The sequence below is a fragment of the Tenrec ecaudatus genome, chromosome 8 (assembly GCF_050624435.1).
Source record: "Tenrec ecaudatus isolate mTenEca1 chromosome 8, mTenEca1.hap1, whole genome shotgun sequence".
NCBI lineage: Eukaryota > Metazoa > Chordata > Mammalia > Afrosoricida > Tenrecidae > Tenrec > Tenrec ecaudatus.
The window spans coordinates 69,008,362-69,020,759 of NC_134537.1; the positions used below are offsets into that span (position 1 = coordinate 69,008,362).

At 37.7% G+C, this 12,398-nt stretch overlaps 1 protein-coding gene across 1 annotated transcript in view; it reads left to right on the forward strand.

Moving 5' to 3' along the window:
• Nucleotides 1-12,398, forward strand: part of LOC142454352 (myomesin-2-like) — a 109,829-nt gene that overhangs the window by 76,780 nt on the left and 20,651 nt on the right. The window contains exons 27-30 of the mRNA XM_075555685.1: nucleotides 838-905; nucleotides 8,009-8,122; nucleotides 8,297-8,384; nucleotides 8,924-8,962. Coding sequence (XP_075411800.1) covers nucleotides 838-905; nucleotides 8,009-8,122; nucleotides 8,297-8,384; nucleotides 8,924-8,962 — 309 coding nt within the window. The remainder of the gene's footprint in view (nucleotides 1-837; nucleotides 906-8,008; nucleotides 8,123-8,296; nucleotides 8,385-8,923; nucleotides 8,963-12,398) is intronic.

Sequence of the window (12,398 nt, forward strand, 5' to 3'; positions counted from 1 at the left end):
TTTAGTCTACGTAATATCTTTAGAAAGAAGTGGTTTAAAATATTACTTTAAAAATTGCATATGAAGTAGATATAAAAGAAAATAGATAAATTTCAGACACCAAAATATAATCCAAAGTTTATTTAACTATTTTTTTATTCATGGAATTTTATGTTATTTGTAAAATATAAAATCAAGGCATCCATTATTTTTTACTGATTTATTTTAACTGACAAGAATAGTTTATTTTTACATTGTAAAAATTAGGCACTTTGCAGACTGTATGTCTGAGAAAGTTAGTTATTTCTAAGTCTGCTTTGTACTTTTATGCAGGATGAAGGTGATTAGTTGTGGCTTATACACGTATTTTAAGAAAGAGAAATATAAAACTGCCTTTGATTTTGAATTCTGTGTAAATAAGAGATTGTGTGTTTAGGAAATTGCTAGGTTACACTGCTCATCTCATCTCTATTAATTTTTCTCATTTAAGATTTCATATCCAATAATGCTGCATTTCCAGTTAAACATCCCATGTTGCTGCATATTCAGCTAAACATATGAGAAAGAAAATGTCATGGTTTCAGTAATCTTCTCTTGAAAGGCAATAGATATTAGATATAAGTAAGAAGCAGAGATCAGCCGATATGTTTCTACTAGGAAATGCAGAGTACAGTAACAATGGCAGAGTACAGTAAACAAATAGTTCACACGTGTAGACTTCTGAGGCCTGAAGTTCTATACTACACATCTATACTCTTCTTCCAAATATACTTTCAGATATCTATATTTTGAAAATTAAATTTATTTAAAAGGACATTTTTTGGGGTTATATTTTTACTCTCTCCCCTTGCTACGTAGGTTCTCATTTTGTTGAATATCTGCACTGGGATGTTACAGAAGAATGTGAAGTTCGACTTTTGTGTAAGGTGAGAAACCAGTTCTTACAAAAATGTACTAATAATACCAGCCTTGAAAATATGAATAGAGATTTTTCATGAAAGTACACATGTTCAAATCATATTTTTATGATAAAGTGTACAAATGAAATTTGAATTAGACATGAATAGAATGAGCAGCTTCTGGGTCTGGTATGTTTTTAGTACTTAGACTTTGGATGTTTATCTTATTTCTTAATGAATATGGAATAGAAAAGAAGATTCTCATAGGTATTTTATGAAAATATTTCATTAAAATTTTAGAAAATGAATTTTTGAGTCACCATGCAGGGATGACACTCATCTATTTTCATGCTAGCATTATTTCACTAGGAAATGCAAAGTGTGTTATGGTAAAAAGATGCTTTTTAAAAAAGTTTTGCTTGAACAGTTCAGTATCAAATATGCAAGAAAGTAAAAAAGTATTGTTACTCGGTTCCAGTTTCTTCATGTCTGGCTTATTAAAAAAACAAACAAACCCACCCACCCCAACCATATGTTTTTGTGATCTTGGATGTCTTCAGGAAGATTTCCCATAATAAACTTAACTGAGTTGTGTTAGAGTATCTCTTTTTTAAAAGGTTCAAACAAAATAGAGTCTGTTGGGCAATTCACTCACAAAGTTATGGTGAAATTTATCTTCAAAGGGGTGATTTTGATAAATGTTCTAAAAAGGACACAGGATGGTAAAAGGGACTCATGAAGCTTCAAAAACTGGCACCGAACTGAAAGCCACATTAGTGAGAACAAGATTCGTCGGTGAGAGTCACATTAAGAAAGTTGCATCAAGAGGCTTTTTCTCTGTCGCAATAAAGCTGCCCCTTCTCCAAGGACAGCAAAGATTGTCTTATGAGAATGTCATGGACAAACCTGACCCTCCCCACCTTACAACCCTGCTGTGCCTCTTCATATACCTTTTTGTCCCCAAGTTAAAGGAGTATTGAAAATGAACAGAACTTGTGCCCTTGAGAATCCTAATACTGGTGTCTTGATGTGGTATACATTGTAGAGTGCAGAATTCTCAAGAGAAAGGCTAGAGTTGGAAATACAACCTTTAAAATGTATAGTCCCCAAAGAAGGATACTTTGAGATATAGGTCTCTGATAAAATCCAATACCCTTTCCTAACAAAAACTCAGCAAAATAAAAATAGAAGGGAAAGTTCTCAAAGAAGGGCCTCTGTACTAAACCAAGTCATGTGATTTTCAGTACTCTCTATGCATGTGAAAGTTGGACATTGAATAAGAAAGACAAAAGAAGAATCAATAAATTTGAATTTCCAGCAGGCAAAGAGTATTAAAAGTACCATGGAATGCCAAAAAACAAACAAATCTATCTTGGAAGAAGTACAGCCAGAATACTCTTTAGAGGCAAGGATGGTGAGACTTCATCTCACATACTCTGGACATGTTATCAGGAGAAATAAATCTGTGAAGAAGGATGTCATGCTTGGGAGAGGGACAATGAAAAATAGGAAGACCCTTGGCTGCAACAATGGGCTCAAGCATAGGAAAAATTGTGAGGATGGTGCAGGACAGACAGTGTGCTTCTGTTGTGCATAAGGTCGCTGAGTCAGAGCACACTCAACGGCAACTCATAACAACAATGGCCTGCAGGGACCCCGGCTTCCTCAGAGTTGGGACAGAAAAGCTGGTTGGTGCTTGGCTACCACGATCTTCCACACATATCAGGACCAGCACAGAGAGCCCAGTTAGAATGAGTGAAATATAGAACAAAATTCAAATGAAAAAAATCCCATTTCTTATGATATTTTGCATAATTATATAACAACAGTATAACATTATATCTTTTATTACTTAAAAAAATTCATTATCCCTTGAAAGGAAAACTAAAGTGGCCCAGTGATGAGAATGTTTGAAGTGGTGAGAATGCTTTGGGAATAGATACTGCTGGAGAATGCCCAAGTCTATGGCTGTCCTGAAAACCACGGAATTGTATGCTTTACAAGAGTGAATTTTATGGTATTTGAATTATATAATTACAAAGCTAAAAAAAATTCCAGATGTATGTATGGAAGAGACTACGGGAACCCCTGAGAATTTGCCCAGAAATTGCATTCTAACTGGAAACTCAAGACAATTCTGAGTCTCAAGGCCACTCCTCAGCCAAACAAAAGATTGGGCTAAGAAAATAAACAACAACATCCCTGAAGAATCTGCTCCTTAGAACCTTCATCTACACAAGACCAAAAGGGAAAGTTGTACCCAGACTTCAAATGAGCGGCAGCAACTGGCAAGGAAACTGGATGAATGAAAATGACTGTCTCAAGAAGGAAATGAGAGAGTGATTGATCACAACCAATGCCGCAGAACAATTTTTGTATGAATTATTGATTGGATAACTAACTTTCTAGGTACGCTTTCACCTAAGGGACACAATTTAATGATTAAGAACAGATTTGGAGCTGAAACTTCCGGCATTTGGTAAATGATTTTATATCACTGAGTAGGAGGGTGTACTGCTAATTTGAATCAGCATTATACGATCTCTGATGTTTAGGATTTTGCATATAAATTCAGCTTTTCAAGTTTTCAGTTTGTTAAGCTCATAGAATATAACCAGCTTGAACTTGATGTCATACACTTGGCACTCAATGAATGAACATTGTAGATATATGAGTCATCATACATCTGCGGTAAAAAACCTTGTAGGTGGATAAGATGTCAAAGGACAGACTTTATAGGCAGAAAAGGAATGGGGAATTATAGAATTCTAGAAAACACCTGATTATCAGAGTCTAACAGGAGCGTGCTTGGAGTTCTTTAAGGAGAAAGAAAGGAGAAACAAAAAGAAGTGGCCTGATAACAAATTTGAAGACAGAATTCCAAGGAGTCTATGTCATAGAGAGGTTTAATAAGAGCAAGGTTAGAAGGTCAAGCAAACTCAAGGAGGGTCATGGTTAAGCTGCCATCTTGACTCTAGAATCTGCCCATCTTGTCAAATGTGTACTCCTAGCTCCTCTCCTTCCTATTGCGTGCACAGCCTTAGCTTGTCCCCCTCCTATTAGAAAACCCCTTCCTGTCATGATGAAATTAGGGACATTTGCACATCCCCGAAGTATATAAAGCCATAACTGGAAATGTATTCACTCTCTCTGCATGGACCTGGCTGCTGAGATCATGGTCGTCTGGGAGGAATTGAGAATCATTTCAACTTCACATTCAGACACAGAAATTAAATCTGAACAAGTATCTCCTTGTGTGAATCCAGGCAATCCTGTGTTTTCATGTATGTTGGACCCAAAGACACTCTGTACAGCTACCTCACTATCAAAACCTCAGATGATTATGTATAAAACCAAGTCAAGTGATTATGGGGACTTTTCACCCATCCCAGAGTTTCTTCCCTGCAATTTCACTCCAAAGGAACTGGCATTCTCAGGCCATCTCAGAGCAACCGGATTTTATCAGAACAACACTCTAAACACTGCACCTGACAGAACCAGTACCCTTGACTTCCCTAATTTTCAGCACACTCTATAAAAAATGTTCCTTTGCTTACAAGAGAAAACACATTTTTAAAAATGAGTTTTAAATCTAAAACACTTGAGGATTAAAATAATTAGACCAATTAAAATAAAACTTTTAATAAATGAAACTTTTCAACTGACTGAAAAAAAAAGAGCAAGGTTAAAATATCACCGTCAGACTTGTAAGACTATTCCCGTCACCACTTAGTGGCGACAGAGTTTAAATTGCTGATGAAATGAAAGATAAATGAGGAAGTGGGTGCTGGGCAGTAATGAAAAAGAGGAGACAAGGAAGTTTTTCTTATTCTCGTTTAGAAACTCAATCCTGTTTATAGGCTGAGGGAATAAACAAGAAGACAAGATGAAGACAAAGGAGCAAGAAGAGGTGTATGAAGGGCAGTGTCATAAAGGAGGGGACGCAGAAATGCAGAGAAGCCTCGGAGAGGACGGTGTGTTCCAGCAGAGGCAACTCCTTGAAGCACTAAGGGGGACTGACAGGAGGGAGTCAGCACAGTGCCAACCAAGCAGCAAAGACAAATTGTTCTCTTTACAGCAAAAAGTTAGGAGTGTTAAGAATGAGGCCCATGAGCTGCATATAGGTCATCGGAGAGGATTGTAATCAATCACTAAGGAGGTATGAGAGGGAGTTCACAAGTATTAAAACAATTGTTGAATAGATCTAATGAGTAATCATACAGAAAGCAATTTTATAGTGCTAAAATCTGTGCACATGCATAGATTTTTCTAGATATACTTAGTTAATATGGAGAAAGATTCAGATATTTGATGGGGGGATTTGGTAGAATGAAGAGTTTTATAGATTTACTAGGTACCTTGCATATAGTCTAATTGTGGTTAACGTGATCAGCTATGTTCAATTGAAAAAAAGAAACTAAATAAGTGAGAAAGAGATCATTCAAGAGGAAACAAGGATCCACTATGCAGGATCCTTAGGTTAAAGAGCACACGCACAAGAGCCAAAGAAAGCAGAAAGGAGAAAATAGGACCCCTTGCCTCTGAGGGGGACATTGATGTGGTAAGCTTTTGAGGTCGGCAACTCTCTGCACTGGCATGAGACACTGTACTCAAGGAGCAGAAGGCTGGAGATGGCAGAGGAGGAAGGTGTGGGGTCTGTGCAGGGGCTGGATAAGAGGACAGAGACTTATGATTTAAATCTGGCAGAGTGATGGCTGTGGAGCCCTGGCAGTGCTGTAGGGTAAATGTTGGGCTGCTAACTGAAAGGTCGGCTGTTCAAATCTTCTCACTGCTTTGCAGAAGATGGATGAGGCTGTGTGCGTCTGCAAAGCTCAATATCACAGACATTTTATGGGACAGTTTTCATCTGCCTTCCTTGTCACAATACATTGAACGTGACTCCATCCCAGTGGGGTAAGGGTTCCGAATACACCCTTGTTGATTTCTAGGTTAATCCTCAAACTTTATGTGATTAGATTGACCTAACTATTCTTCTAATTATTGCTAGGGTTGGTCATTAATTTATGATTAGATTTTCTGTTAGCACATTTTTTTAAATGATTACAGTTTTGACACTTAACATGTTTCATGTTATTCTTGTAACTGCTTTAAGGAAAGTACATAGACTTTATGAGCAGTGAGCAGTTATTTGAAGTAGTGTGTTAAAGGTAGCCTCAGAAACAAAAGCATTTTTAAAAGAAAATGGGTACATTTGCATATCAATTGAAAGGGAGATAGATCTTAGAAGGGTTGTCTCCACAAATGAAAAACAACGGACATTTAAAGGGAGGGGAACCTCATAAAGCTACTCCGCATCAGCTGTTTACGTTAGGAGTTTTCCGAAATGATCATCGTGTATACAGAGATACAGATCTTCAAATCTTAAACACCCCAGTCTAACCCGCTGTGATTAAGCCCATTCTGACTAGTAGTGAGCCTTGGTTGGGTTTCAGAAGCTGTAAAGCGTGACCGGAATGGCTATCCTCTGTTTCCCTGGAACGATGGAAGGTTTGACTTGTCAGTGAGCAGGCCAGCCCTTAGCAGACAATGCCACCAGGGGACCTTAGTACCAGCTCGTAAAGAAAAAATCAGCTCTGTAGCAACTTAAGGGAAATGTTCCAGGGGCTGTTTATGTTAGATACTAGAACCAGGAGAGTGTGGTTTATTATTCTTCTGATTCTGGGAGATTACATATGAGTATATATCTACTCCCACGCTGGCAGGGACGGATTCAAAATATGCTTTGATAACATTTTAATGGTATATAACCTTCTATAAATATTTAAACACATTTTATGTTCCCTCAGTGAAGTCATCCATAAATCTTTAAACATTGCTATTGGAGAAAGAAAATAAATAATACCAGAGATTGGGCATTTGGCAATTTGATGCACTGAATTTGCATACACAGTCCCTGTCAATCCTGAGCTTCTATAAAACGTTTTCCTAATTTTGTGTTTAATAATATTTAAGTGACAACTATTTCTGTTCTACTCACATAAAACACTTGTGAGTAAAAATACGCAAGGATATAGCATAACTTTATAGAAAATCACATTCATATTATAACTTATAGAACATCATTTTCTCATGACTAATATTTAAGATAAGCGAGACCCCAATCATAAATAAAAGGAAATCTGCTGGGACGTTCTCGTGGCGTGCAGTGGAGAGTGAGAGAGCACCTGCTGCTAGCAAGTGTGAATTAGGGGGGAGGGAGTGCTATCGAACGAACAGTCTTGCCTGTGCTACACATGGACGTGCAGCTAGAGTTGCCCACATCTTCGAGTGGCAGAGAAAAGTTGAAAATGTTTCAGCAAGGAGACAAATGAGTTCGCTAGGGACATAGAAACCCCACCTCTAAACTCAAAACCGCACTCATCGTCACCCAGTCAATCTGGACTCTCTGACAAATCAATGAATTGCGGATATTTATCATTGAGAACAGAGTTCAGAAGTAATGAGAAATAATTTTATTTAGAAGAAGAATGCCAACAATTAAAAATATCTGAGTTGTGGTAAGCGACAGTAAGAAATTAGATTGATGCCAAACTCTGAAGAAAATTTGAAATTCTAGGCTGAAGTAAGTAATCTGTTTAGCTAATGCTAGGAACTCAATTGTGAGAATATTGAGTCGAACGAAAGATTTCCTCTACATCTGGCCTTTTGCTTTTCAGATTCCTTATGTAGACACAGGAGAGTGGTGTCTGACCAGAAGCAGTCATTCATCGGTTTTACAGGCCTCTGAGAATATTCTATTTTACCAGTAGCCAAGCGTATTGCTTGTGACTTGCTTTTACTGTTCCCTTGCATGTAAACCAACTGATCTTACACTACCGAATTTCATCAGCCAGAATGACGAGGGATGCTTTGTTCTTTGATATACAATCGCAAGGGTTTAAATTGTTTTAGAGACTGGGATTTAGAAATATATTTGCTTTTAAGAGCGACAGCTTTTCCATGAGTCTCTGTCGGAAGCTATGTCTGGAATAAAGCTCGATGCCGGCAATGGTTGTTTTTGTTTTTGTTGTTTTAAGTTTTAGGCCTGTGATGTAAAATTCTAATACTAGTTTTGTTTTTTTATGAGTAAGAGGAAGTCACATTCTACACTTATGATTTTTGTCATGCAGGTGGCGAACACTAAGAAGGAAACCATTTTCAAATGGCTAAAGGATGATGTTCTTTATGAAACGGAAACATTGCCTGATCTCGAAAAAGGAGTCTGTGAGCTGCTTATACCAAAGGTATAGACATCGAAGCAAAACAAGCATGTGTCTTTCATGTAAATCATACATTTTGCATTTTCTTCCATTTTGCACCCCGAATTCTCATGGTTCTCAAAGAAATGCATTAGCATTTATTATATTTTATAGTGAAGTATTGATTTTACACAAGTGTGGGATATGTTTTATTTGTAGTTGTCAAAGAAGGACCAAGGTGAATACAAAGCATCCTTGAAAGATGAGAGAGGTCAAGATGTTTCTATCCTTGAGGTAGCTGGCAAAGGTAAACGAAAACCTTCTTTGTTCTACTAAAACGGAATCCATTTCACCAACAGGATGGGATATGTTATGAAGTCCCATTCACATGTATGTTCAGCTGTCGTGCATATTGCTGCTTTAGCAGTGACACAGTGGAAGAAAATATATTTGCACTTTAGTTGCATTCGAAGCTGGTTCAGTGTTTTAGAAAAATATATGATATTGCTTTGGTTTATATGAAATGTCATTTTAGTCCATCATCATAAGCCAAGCTTTATTCCAGTACTAATGTAGTTAAAATGATTGATACAGTGTTGAACTTGTTCAATTAAATGTATAGTTGGATTTATGTTGAGTGAAATGTTCTTGTTCTTTGTTTAAAACGTGAATAAGTTAGAAGGATTTATTATACACATAAACCTTTTATGGATAAATACTGCCATTTTAATGTTTCATTTTTCAAATGAACATCAAGATTTCCTGTATCAATTTAATTAAACATGAAAATGCTGCTTTCTGATAAAATTATATATCGTAATGATCCATTTCCCTTCTCCCTTTCAGTGTATGATGATATGATTCTGGCAATGAGTAGAGTCTGTGGTAAGTAAATGCCTTCTGATTTTCAAGTCATTTTGGGTGCTAAAACCACGATTTCCGGAGATGGGAATTTACTACCGCAAGAGGAGGAAGCTAATGGAACCGTAGTGCGTATCCTGTGACAGGCCCAGGACTAAGAGGCAGAACAGTTCTCTGCCTGCTGTAGTGATGCTTTTTTAAGGACCCTACAGCCATTATATTTACAAAAAAAAAGAACAAAGAAAACCTGGTTTGGACTTCCTGATTAGCATCTTCTTCCAGTTTGCCTTAGGTTAATTTGGATGAATGCTTTGTATTTAATTGCTATCAGCATCTTTACTACACATATGGAATAGCAATGATGAATTTTGAAACCTCTGACCTTGGTCCTATGCCTTCAACCATATTCTCTTTAGTTTTGCAAATAATTCAACCTTCTCCATTTGCCTTTCCATGGAAATGGTGAGAGTAATTGGTTATTAAGTCAATAATATTTTATTTGCATAATTTATTGTGCTAGGAATGATAAACTTTTATTACTGTGGATTCTTTAAAAATAATCAGTTTATATTTTCAGATCAAATAATTAGGTCCCAGAGCAGTTAAGAGGTTTATTCATGAGTATTTTGCCATCTTGTGATTCTAACTAGAATCTCTCACATTGCCGCCTCAGTCTCAGGATTAACCGTTGTCTCACATAATTTTTCTTTCCTGGCATTCTGATAAACTTTTATGTTTATTATGTCATTTGCCTGGGAGGTAGATCTCATTCCTTTTTGCTTTTGCTTGCCAAATAAATGACTACATTTGAAATGTGAATTTTACTCTTCATTACTAATGAGCCAGATAGTACCATATGGCTAGGCAAATGCTCTGCAAAGGTAAATTAAGTCATTTGAAGAATGGAATAACTCTTACACTCCACTTATATTGCCTTAAACTATCGCAAAATACTCTAAAAAGCCCCAGAATTCCAATGTAATCGATGGGAGCTTGAACAAGTGAATGCACCTGCAAAAGGGGCCAAATGAAGACAAAGTCATTTTTCCCGCTGCAGCCTCATGGTCTTTGATTGGAACTCACGTGATGGAAAGACCCTCTGTGACTCCTTTACTCGAGAGCGTTTCTCCGGTGCTAGTTGGGAATGGTCTTTCTGTCCTCTAAGGCAGGCTGAGTGAGGATATATTAGCCAGGGAAATTTCTGGGTGATCCCAATAAAGCTCGACTTCCTGGGTTAATCTTGGAAAGACATCTTGGGGTTGTCACTTTAGGCTGTTACTGTCAGGTGACTTTGAATCGGTTCTGATTCATTGAGACACTATGCACAATACAACAAAACACTGCCTGGTCCTATGCCATCCTCACAATTGTTCATACGTTTGAGCCCACTGTTGCAGCCACCCTTCTCATTGAAGGCCTTCCTCTTTTAAAAACGTTTTTGCTGACCCACTCTATTGCTCAGCACGATGTTCTTCTTCAGGAACTGATCCCCCCGAGAACCTGCCCAAAGTTTGTGAAGTTTCTCCATCTTTATTTCAAAAGGCATTCTGACTGTACTGATTCCAAGAGAGATTTGCTTGTTCTTCTGGAGGCCCGTGGTGATTTCAGGATTCCTCCCCAACACCATCAAGCAAACGCATCGAATCTTCTTCGGTCCTCCCCTTTTCAGTGTACGGCTTTCACCGGCACGGGCGACAACTGAAAACCCCAGGCCTGGGGCAGGTGCGCCGCAGTTGCCACAGGGACAGGCACTGTGTGTAGTGTGGGTGTTTGAGCGAGCGTGCCCCACATGCTCTGCCCCTGGCGCAGCCTGTTTCACTCAGAAAACGTGGGTGCACCCACATCGGCACTGTCTCCCGGCTGCTGCTGTGGGTCGCTTTTCCATGGAGGACACACATTCTTAATTTTACAAAATAATTTCAGATTTCTGAACTAACCTGAGGAAAGTTGGGACAACAGACTATCAATTTTACAAGGTCCTTTATTGGTAGCTCATGTACTTTATGAGGTAATATTTTTTAACTCAATATTTTGCAATTGTTTTCTGTTTAGGTTTTCAGATGGGTGTGATTGTTAAGTCTAATCAATTGATTTCTTGATTGAAAGAAATCTTATTTGGTCCAAACAATAAAAGCGATCATTACATTTATGCCATTTAATGAATCCTCTGACAATTGTGATTATGAACACTTTCCATAGGGAAATGCTGAAAGTTAACCATTGGGCTAGAGAAGCCTTACTGTACATATTAGAATGCTAGAGTGGCCTTATGCCTCATTGAGGGACGACCTACCTTTTCACAGGTGAGGCGTTTGGGGTCAAGTTCTATAATTATGTCTGGTAGCAGGTATAATACCTGGTTAATGTAAAGGAATGTTACATCTGAAGAAGAATGCTTACAGGAATCTGTCACAGCCAGGGAACTACTATGTGTATTTTTCTTAACTTCTAAACCAAATTTAAAATCTTCCTTGGTTGACAGAGCCTATATGCATTGTTCTCTAAGGTTTTAAAATATGGGATTCTCAACCTTTGGACTTCCAGGCTCAGCTGTCAATCTCCAGAGGGAAGCTGAAGGAATTGTGTGTAACAATAGAGCAAATGATGTCCTCATGCCGGTCTCTAGCTTGCCCACAGAATAAAATGGTTTCTTCTTTGGTGTTAGGAACGTTCCAGCTTTTATCAAATTCATTGTGCATAGAGAGTTTTTGAACCCCACTTCCCTGCAGTTTTCTCATCTATATAATAAAGGATTTGGGATAGATGATATCCCAAATCTCTTCAGGATTTAAAATTCTTCAATTTTAATTACAATATAAACACACTTAAAATAGAAACACACTCTCAACCAAGTAACCTTAGTACATCTCCCCCTATCATAAGTGCAGCCATTTAAAAATGTATACGTTTTAGCACATTATAAAAAGTGCACATCAATTATATTTATTTGTATGATGACACACGTACATGCCATGCTTTTAAATCCTCAGTTTCCGTGAATGTGCCTATTATGCACTTTTAAAATCTCTATATTCTACCTTGTTAACTTTTGATACAAAGAAAGCAAAATAGAAGAATAAAATTCTTCGGTTTAGATATCTCCTTGAACTATACCTAGCAAAAAGCCAGACAAAGTCCGTTTGTTTGCACACAATCTTACAAAAGCCTATACATAACATTGGGTAAGGACGAGTGTCACAGACAGATGATTTGTTCTCATCCCTCAGTTAATTAGCACCATAGCAAATGAGAGAATGTAAACCTTCAGTGATCCTAGATGAGGAATCTAATGTCCCTTCCTCTATACAAGGATAAGCAAAAAATAAAACACTGCCAAGGAATCACAGAACCCTTTATGAAACACAAATGTTTGGGGGGCAAGGAGACTTAAGTATCAATATACAGGATCTAGGGCGAGTGGGTGGAGCCCTGGTGTCGAAGTCGATACTCATTGTGCGGC